This window comes from Alligator sinensis, unplaced genomic scaffold (assembly GCF_000455745.1).
Source record: "Alligator sinensis unplaced genomic scaffold, ASM45574v1 scaffold154_1, whole genome shotgun sequence".
Taxonomy (NCBI): Eukaryota; Metazoa; Chordata; order Crocodylia; family Alligatoridae; genus Alligator; species Alligator sinensis.
The window spans coordinates 701,108-711,236 of NW_005842072.1; the positions used below are offsets into that span (position 1 = coordinate 701,108).

General features: G+C 37.3%; 1 protein-coding gene across 1 annotated transcript in view; it reads right to left on the reverse strand.

Moving 5' to 3' along the window:
• Positions 1–226: 226 nt before the first annotated feature.
• Positions 227–10,129, reverse strand: part of ACTR6 (ARP6 actin related protein 6 homolog) — a 15,761-nt gene continuing 5,858 nt past the window's right edge. The window contains exons 5-11 of the mRNA XM_006023635.2: positions 8,624–8,759; positions 8,476–8,532; positions 7,990–8,088; positions 7,635–7,713; positions 4,029–4,200; positions 2,919–3,057; positions 227–941 (exon numbers count right to left, since the gene is read on the reverse strand). Coding sequence (XP_006023697.2) covers positions 812–941; positions 2,919–3,057; positions 4,029–4,200; positions 7,635–7,713; positions 7,990–8,088; positions 8,476–8,532; positions 8,624–8,759 — 812 coding nt within the window. The 3' untranslated portion in view covers positions 227–811. The remainder of the gene's footprint in view (positions 942–2,918; positions 3,058–4,028; positions 4,201–7,634; positions 7,714–7,989; positions 8,089–8,475; positions 8,533–8,623; positions 8,760–10,129) is intronic.

The window sequence follows — 10,129 nt, forward strand, 5'->3', positions numbered from 1 at the left end:
TCCAGTGAGACCACCAGAAGCACAGAGCCTACACTTTTTCATAAAGCCAGCCCAAATTTGCAGTTTCTGCAAAAATTGCACAATAGCATTTTCAGTAGGTCCCTATAAATAACTGATCACTGTCATTTAACCCATGCTTCTGCGTTTACCTTAAAAGCAGGTGAATACGAGAGGTACATGAAATGCTTTATCTACTGTAATAAGAAAATTATCCCATAATTAATAACAGATCAATAGCCAAAAAAGAAATGGAGGGAAGAAAAGTATTAAAACATTTACAAAAAAAATAACTTCTCCTAAATTAGATCAGGCATTTATAGAAAATGTACAACTGGTTAACTTAATATTCCAAAAAAATACAGTGTAGTTGTAATGTCATCAGAGCAGTATACAAGTTTTAAATACTTCTAGGCATTTACAAAAGACAAAAAACAAGCTTTTTAAATGTAAAATTTAATTTTTTTCTGGAAAATATGAAAATAGGCCCCATCTTAGAAGTCAAGATGAATAGTCTTCTATATATACAAGTTTTGGAATCAGTAGCACTCAGTTGAAAAAGTTTAGACTGAAAGCTCATTTTTAATACTGTGCTTTAATCTTCAAACTATTTTTGATGATTCATACTTTTAATAACTACAATGTAGCATTCCTCTGGTACAGTGGAACTTTTCAAATTCATTCAAGTTTTTTACTACTAATTGTATAGTCTTATAGGGAGGAAAGTTAAAACACTGTCCTAACCTACAGAAAATTACTTTATTGTTTAATTAAGTTCTAATTAATGTGAAACAGCAGAGTATCTATCAGCTATTTAAATATCAAATTTCTCTTCACAAATACTGTGTCCGTGTTCTTCATAGTCCTCTCGAGTTACTACCATGTCTTCAAAATCATCATTTTCAGAAATCAACTTTCCACCTTCCCAAGAGTAAGTAATAGGGCTGAAAAGAAGACAAGACAATTTATCATAAAGGGTTAGTAAATTAATTTTAAATACTTCAAATTGTGTAGAATTTTAACAGTACAGTGTTAAAATGACAGGTCTCCTTTTAGAAGAAAATAGCCATAGCTCTGAATAAAATGGTAAACCAGGAGAGAGTCACAATCTGCTCATAATTCTCCCACAGGCTAGCCAGTCCATTTAGAAAGATGCAAGAAAGCCTGGCCAGCAGTATCCCCAAGGATTTTTTTTACTAGGTTTGAGAACTGTAGATCACTCACAGTAGTGAGGGTAAAAGTGACCAAACATGTTAACACTGAACTTCTAATGAAGATATTTAATTCTAACACTTGCATTTTCTCATCTCTAATACTGCAGCTTTCCAAGTGATTTTGAAAATGAGAGCCATTTAAAGAAGTGAAACACTATGAAGTTAGGTAAATTTTAATTAGAACTTGTTAAACTCCAGACAGAACTATTTTTTTATTTAATCAAATATCCACATACAAACAGACTCACCACACATTTACTATAAATAGAAAGGCTTCAGCTTAAGGCTCTGTTAATTTCTTGACAGCAGGAGTATCAAACTTATGGCCCCTAGTCCAGATAGCCCATAGAATTGGGTCTTCCAGTCTACCAAGCTTCTCACAGGTCAGAGGACCCACATCTACAGGGCAGATCTAGTCAGCAGGGCTCATCATTACAGCATTAATCCCCACTGTTTCAGCCAGGCTCCAGAACCAGGGAGTAAGTACCACATCTGCTCTAGCAGCTGCAGGAATTAATATTACAGCTTGTGGGTTGTGTGGCTTGTGGGCCCAACAAATGTTGATACTCCTGCTGCTCTACAGCCATACCAATCAATTTGTTTTGGGGTTTTTGAGAGATCAAATAAGCCTTTTAAATTTCCAGGCATATAAAAAGAGCATTTAGCTACTCAATACTTACTTGGAAATGAGTCTTTAACATCTCACCGCCGCCCCCCCCGCAAGTTTAGTATTCAAAACTATATGGCTAATACTAACTATGCAAGCTTTGAGTCAGATAGTATAAGACAGCAATTTAACTATAAGATTTAAAACGCTGACTTGAACCCAAGGTTTAACTCCCACTACTAGGATTGACTTAGTCTTTCACCCTCACAAGCTAGGTAAGGATTCCATAGCATATACCCTTTAAGTGAGTAGTCATAGCTGAAAAATGGCAACATACTAACCTGGAATATGTACAGTCCAAACAATGCTCTTTAAACACACAGAATTTTAGATGACTGAGCCACCTGCATCAGCTATATAAATCTCCCCACAATACTTTTTAAAAAGGTAAAGGTCTGTCCTAGTATATTTGTCCAAATTTCATACTTTTAATAACCTACAATGTAGCATTCCTCTGGTAGAATGGAGCTTTTGTAATTCCTTCAAGTTTTTTTAAATAATTTTGGACAAAATTATTTTCACCAGTGCTGTATGCTTCCCTATATGGCTGCCACCCTCCAAACCTGGAAAGTGACTACATGCCCAGTGACTTGGTGTGGCATACTCTGTAATACAATGAACTTCTTCAAATTCAGAGATGGTATATGCATTAGACTGTATGCTGACCCACTTGACTTCATCAGTGTTAGGAATTTACTATCATGAATACTTCACTGAAATTAACTATTATGCAAATGTACAAAATAAACATTTTATTGCGTCACATACAGGAGAGGCAGGTGGTATGGAAGCTTTTTAAGTTAACTAAAAACTGACTAGAATGATTTAAAAACACCCTTCTGGTCCAATTTTGGGCTACTTAGAGATACTAACTTAAGTTAACTCATAGCATATAAAAAGTGCCACAGCTAAAGCATCTTTATAAAAAAAAAAAAAAAAAAAAAAAAAAAAAAAATCAGTAAAAGAATTCTACAATACCAATTCTGTCAGAAGAGCCAGATATGAAAATAAATTCATTTAATACATTGTTTAGGACTTACTTTTCTGGTAGAACAACAGAAACTTCATAATCAGTTGGAGTCAGGCATCGAACTTCAGAGTATACTCGATCCCTGAAGCCTGGGATAAGAGGGTTTCCCCCAGTCAAAACAATGTTCTTGAAGAAGTGAGGCTGCATTTCTTTAAAAAGAAAATTAAAAAAAAAAAAAGTTTAAAAAGTTTTCTCCAATTTCTTCAATGCTTGTTCACTATGTTCTAAATATTATTAGAAGAATGCTAGTGGTCACATTTAGAAATGTAAGTTATTATATGGGTAACCAAATCTAGGCAATGTGCATCTGCAATGGCCATACTCAGAATCATAAGGAAGTAGTGCTGGAAAAGACCTCACAAGGCCATCTAGTCTACCCCCCTGCTTGAACGTTATCCTGTGTAGTATGAGCATGATTAATCACACCTTTTTAAAAAAGAAAAATAAATGGTGTTCCTCTACTTGATCAGGTATTCAGGATTTGCAAAGGGAGGTGAGGAGGAAAAGAAGAAGTGGATTTCATGAATACTAAATTTCACAACCCAGTTTAAAGGAAAGAGTAGTTTATTCTTTATTTCTATGACTAATGTAGCTTCCTGGCTTCATGGGGGCAGCTGTGATATGAAGCAGTGTACTCCAGAGCTGTCCAACTGCCAGCCTCTGAGCTGCATCAGGGCCTCCAAGAGATTAAAATTGTGGCCCCCAACCTCCCAGTCTCAATGCTGCTCCCAGTCACTCTCCAGCTGCTGGAATCTCTGGGCTCCGCTTCCCTCCTTCTGCTTCTACTGTCCTGGGGAGTGGAGTGGGCTGGGCCAGCATGCCACGGGGCTTCTGGGAACTCAGGGACCTTGCATGGCAGTGCCATTGCATTGTGGCAAGTGAGGCTGAGGGACCTATGCAGTGTTGGGGAGGCATGCGGACTGGGGACAACATAGCCAGGGAGGAGTAGGGGAGGTGCAGTGTGAGGGCGTGTGATGCAGTGTAACTGGTAAATACACAGAATTAAACACGTTACATTTCAATCATAATGTGTAGTTTTGTAATGATTTGTATATCAATGATCCTAGGCCTCTAAAAATATTCCAATTTCAAGAACACATTTGAAAATAGTGTTAAATACCTTCAGGTAAATTCTGAATTGAATAAACAATGGCTTCAGGAATTCCCATTTCTTGAATGCCAATATCTGATGGATGAAAGAGTATTTCTGGTACAGCAAATCTTTCATTTGTTAAACGAAGTATTTGTTCTCCAGTCTTATATTTTCCACTTAAAATCATTTCTTCTCTTGGCTAAAATTAAACAAAACAAACATGAAAGACTCGCTCCCTTAAAAGAAAAGTAGTCGAACATGCTAGGACAGTGGTCAAAAACCATTTCTGGCAGCAGGCTAGAATGGCCCAGCTTGGGTCTAAAGCAGGCCAGTGCTAGGCCCTGGCTGCTGCCACCTACCCAGCTTCAGCATGGCATAGGAAAGCTCCCCACCACCCAGCTTCATAGTGGCACAGTGTGGGCAAATCCCATCATTGAAGCCCCAGCTCCACAGGCTGGATTCAATGGCTCCTTGGGCCGTAAGTTGCCAAGCCCTGTACTAGAATAATATTTTTATCTGATCTCACTGATTGATAGTCAACTATTACAGAAATTTTGAAGGTAGGCATCTTCTACAATGGTCTTGTTTCCTGACAAATTCTTCTGAGATGATATACACTCCAAAATGCTGGTTTCCCTTTTATGTTAAAAATGTAGAATTTTTAATGGGGTAAGGACTAGACAGTAGGATCAGCCTGAATACCACAGGAAAAGTATGCTGATAACATGCTTTTGAAGGAGCTCCATCCCAACCTTTGCACTGACATCTGTAGTTTTGCCTAAGCAAAATTAACATACAGAAAAACCATGCGGAAATGGCAAGGGCCACTTCTGCATCAGGGTTAATAGGATCACAACAATTTGCTGCATCTAATAATGTAATCTTTTGGGGCTTCTCTTTTTAAAACAGGATTTTTGGCTTTCTTGATTAGCTAGTTAAACCTTATTAAGACAGACTCAGGAGTCCAAGCTATTTAGCTGACTGGAAATTTTACCTTGCATCTCTAAATGATGCTACTAAGAAGTAGTTTCATGTAGCCTTGAGCAGTGGCTCTCAACCTTTTTAGACTCAAGGCACCCCTCAGAAAGTTCCAGCTCTTAAGTTTCCATTCTTCTTTTTTGCCTACTAAAAAAAAGAAAGCAATCTTTCTGTTGCAAAAAAGCCACAACTATGGATTTCTATTTGAAATTTCTGGGTTTATCTTGTGAATCATGTTTATAAACCTAGTAGTGCTAACATAGTGTGGCACCTTTGAAAGGATCTACAGGCAGCCCAGGTTGCCATTGCATCATGGTTAACAATCACTGGCCTAGAGACTGGATTTGAGATTAAAAAATAAGATCTTTCTTCTAGACCATCTTCAAAATTCAAAAGCTAGCTAAGAGATATTATTAAGGCAAAAATGGTTAGATTGCTGGTGAACATGACTTAGGAGACACTGAGGAAGCCTGGAGAAGAAAAAACTGAAGGGGTATTTAATAGCAACCTTCAACTACCTGAAGCGGGGTTCCAAAGAGGATGGAGCTAGACTGTTCTCAGTGCTGGCAGATGACAGAACAAGAAACAATGGTCTCAAGTTTCAGCAAGGGAAGTTTAGGTAGATATTAGGAAGAATTTTCTTATTAAGAGGGTAGTAAAGCACTGGAACAGGCTCCCTAGAGAGGTTGTGGAATCTCCATCCTTAGAGGTCTTTAACAGCTGGGTAGACAAAGCCTTGGCTGGGATGACTGGGGATAATCATGCTTGGAGCAGGGGGTTGGACTAGACCTCCTGAGGTCCCTTCCAACCCTAATTTTTTAGGATTCTGTGATTAATTAAGCCTTGGAAACAATTTCCTTAGGTTGGGGCACAAGCATGGAAATATTCAGCCCTGAAAGTGTAAGTAATTAGAAGTCAAGGTGCTGTAATGGAAAACAGCATTCAGTTCAATCTCAGCATTCCAACAATGATATGATCACCAAGAGTAATTGCTTTTAGAAACAAAAAACAAACAAACAAACCCCACACAAACACCCCAGAAAAACTGCAGCAAACACACTTTAATTGATTTAACTCAGTATGTGAGGTCCAAGCATTACTAGAACTTCACTAGGTCAGAAGCAAAAGCAGCTGAAAGTTACCAGGATCAGAACGGTGCATCATTTGCTTCCCTTTGCTTTGGAAATATTCATTTGCAGTAAACATTTATAGGCATAGGTGCTATAATCAATAAACTTCAGGCAGAACTTGGATTGAATAAGATGAACAGGAAAGTACACAACCACTGTCACTCTTAGATTTTACTTTTCATATACCTCTTGGGGTGGAGATATCAGGATTACTCATTAAAAAATTAGTGTATAAAAGCAAACAAATCAGAATATAGCCAGCAAAGTTAGAAAAAACAGATGACATGCTCTGCATTTTTCAGTGAAATAAGAGACACAGAAATATAAATATAGTGATTCAGTTGTAATGTTATAGGTAGTGTTTTTCAAAAGGTAGCATAAAGTTTTCCAAGAATATTCAAAATGACTTTGCAGAGACTCAAGTTACTAGGGGGACCTATACTTGATTAATCAAGTCTGCTGGAGCATGCTAATTAAACATGCTTCTAGCAGCCTCAGTGTTTCATGTATTCAGGATCCCTGCCAGAGATGTGGGGCGGAAAATTTTTCACTGCTTTATTTTTCCGTGGGAAATTTTCCATTTCTAAAAATTCATTGTTTCATAAAATTCATTAGTAACAATGGATGGATGCCAATACAATGTTAGGCAAGCTTAGCAGTTTCAAAGTTGTAATTAATGCTTTTCAGGTGATTATCCCTGGGAAGTGTGGCAGAGGGTACATATATGTTTTATTGCTTTGTAAACAGGAGGGTAAATACACTCACATAATAATCCAAACCAAAAATCAAGTTATGAATTCACCTAATTGGCTGTGCAGGTCAAATCAAAATCAAAGCACAGCATATCATGCCCAGTTCTTTGGGTGTGCTAAAATTAGTGTGCCAACAGTTCTCAGTACCTTCGTTTTTTTTCTTAAATTTAAACAAACAACGTAAAGGGAAGTACAAACTATTGTGTTTTGCCTTTACATTTTTACAAGTATTCCAATCAAAATAATTTCTTTCCACCTAAAATTGATTTTGTTTGAACATAACGTTTAAACCACATTAAGTGTGCTGTATTTAATTTTTTTCCTAATCAAATATTTCAGTTTAAATACTTGTGGCTATTGGGACCTAAAATTAACACAGGGGTACTTATTTAGTTTTGTTTACTAAATACAAGTAAAAAAAACCCACGCTAAATCAGATCACGCTCCATTTAGGGCACTGGAAAATTTTCCAATTCAAAGTTTTCTGGAAAATCCACATCTCTGAGCCCCAGGTTTCAAAATGGCAGTGGGGGGGCGCTTTAACTACAGCAGCTCCCAAGAAATGCTCTAAAGTGCCCCCTACCACCACAGTGTATGTGTAAAGATGCCCTACAACTATATGAAACTCAAGACTTTTATTGTTAAGACACTAATGCTTAGTGCAGAAAAGGTTACCAATATAATCAAAAAAGAATTCCATCCCTCAACACCTTGCACTGAATTTTTAAACAAACATTGCTAAAAATATTCTAAAAACCCTAAATCATAATTACCTTACAAAACCCTTTTTTAATTGTGCTGAAGTCTGGTAAAATATAGTCTATCATTACTGTATTTTCCTCTCCTTTCAATCTGGAAAAAACAAACAATATAACAGTTAAAATACACGCCAAATTTTGGAGGCCTTACTCAGGCTGCTGCCAGCTGGCTACTAGGCACCGGCCCCCAACCCCCCAAATCTGGTGCGTCTGGCCACTTGGCACCCCGCCCCCAATCGAATCCGCCACCAGCTCTCTCACGTCCCAGGTGGGGCCCCGCACAGGCTGATTTGCCCTGGGCCCCATACCCTGCTTGGGTCATCTCTGTTTGGAAGGATCAAATTCCTTGTTTAGAACATAAAATACATACTTGGCAATTTCCATGTCCTTGTAAAAATCCTGAGACACATAGCATACATCTTCTTTCACTTGATTAATTACATGCGTTTCATCCATAACATGGAGCTGCCTATAAAAATTACACAGTTAGAAATTGTTTAATCCAAACATTGCTTATTTTCTTCACTGTTCAGTTACTGTCGTCTTCAGATTGCAGAAAGTTGATGTTTTAACATAAGACATATATTAACTTACAAAAGCAGTTCTGATTGCTTGAAGGATATGAAGGGTCTTTTATTTTATATATGTAGTATGACAGGTAGGTGCAGTTTAGTATCACTTGCAGCATATTTCAACAAACAAAATTCTATTGGGAAATTATGACTGACATAAAATTTCTTCTTTAAAATTTGGATTAAAGACAGCATGAAAAGACATGTAAATTAATAAAAACTAATCTGACTTCTAGTTGGCTTTGAATCAAGGGGTCATTTGTCTACAGTAAGCTCATCCTCACCTGTAAGAGATGATCTCCTTTAGATGATTGGTTAAGAGCTTTCCTCCAACATTAATCCTTAAAAGAAAGAGAAAAAAAAAATATATATATTGGTCAATCTTAAAACATCAGACAAAAAACACACCACTAAAGAAATACGTCCATTTACCTAATAATTGCCTCTTTTTTCTTTTTACTTCGGCAGTAGGGTACAATGTGTGTAAAGGAGTAGCCACTGTCCACAATGATACAACACAGCTCAGATGGATTATCCCGGAAATACCTATGTGCACTGAGAGCCCCAGCTGAAATATAAAAATAGCATCCCCATGAGAATATGAACGTACAATTTAGATTTGTATACAAAATATAAAATACTACCCATCACATACTCTAGATAGATTTTTCTGGTATGTCCAGACTCTTTCAACATTCACTGGTTTTTGACCACTTCTGTAACACTTTTCATTTCCAAAGTGCTCTACAGGTAAGGAACAGAGATGGTTAATAACCAAAGTTCTACCATTGCCAGTGTGGAACAAAATAGCAATTCTATTACACAAACTCAAGCGAGAGAGGAAAGAAAGAAGTGTTTCAAAGGGAAGCGTACATTTTGAAAATTTTGAATGGATGCATGCCATAGACAAGTTTAAATACATTTTCAGTTAGATGCAGTATTCAAATCTTTAGTCATCTCTCTCACCAATCTTAAAAAAAAAAAAACTTGAAAAAAGTTAAAGAATTGTTAGCATCCTTAACTCCGAATACAAAAAGCATTTTCCTTTGACTTTTTTAAATAATACAAGTAATAGTACACAGAACCAGAAAAAGGAAAGAAATCACTAGCCACCAACTTAAATTGTGCGCCATTTTCTCATGAAAAATAATCTTTTTATAAGCATTCAAACCATTCTCTTCTTTTTCTTAAAAGAAAATGACTGGATTTCAACTCGACAAATTTCAAAAGGAGGATTTAAGGGGTTTTAAGAGACTGCCTTAGGGAATTTGTGGGAGGGTATGTCTCATACAAATAAAAGAAAATACAGAATAAAACAAACTGAAAAGAGGTATGGTTCCCTCAGCTCCAAACTTTTAGTTAAAGGTCTTCAGAAAATGTGACTATTAATTTTATCTCCCTTTAATTCTAACTTCACTGGTTTTAGTTGTTGCCAAAAAGGATAAGGGCACAAACGGGGCATTAAAGAATGACAGGGCCATTGCCAAGAAACAAACTGCCTTCTTTACATCTGTCTTCACTGTGGAAGATGTTAGGGAGATTCCCTCACCAAGTCTACTCTTCTCTCTAGGAACAAGACAATGGAACTGACTAACTAAAGTTTCAATACATGAGGGCACGGAGTAAGTTGATAAACTAAACAGTAGCACAACACCAGGACCTGACAGCATTCATCCTAGAGTCCTCCTCCTGAAGGAGCTCAAATTGGAAATTGCTGAACTCCAAACTGTAATATGCAACCTATCACTAAAAACAGCCTCGGTACCAGAGGACTGAAAGGGTGCCCTTGTGAGACCCATATTTTATAAAGGCTCCAAAGGGGACCCAGGGAACTGAACTACTGGCCAGTGTGTTTAACTTCTGTTCCTGGAAAACTGATAAAGACGAATTGTTCAGAACATGGATGAACATAACTTGCTGGGGGGGGGGGGGGGGGGG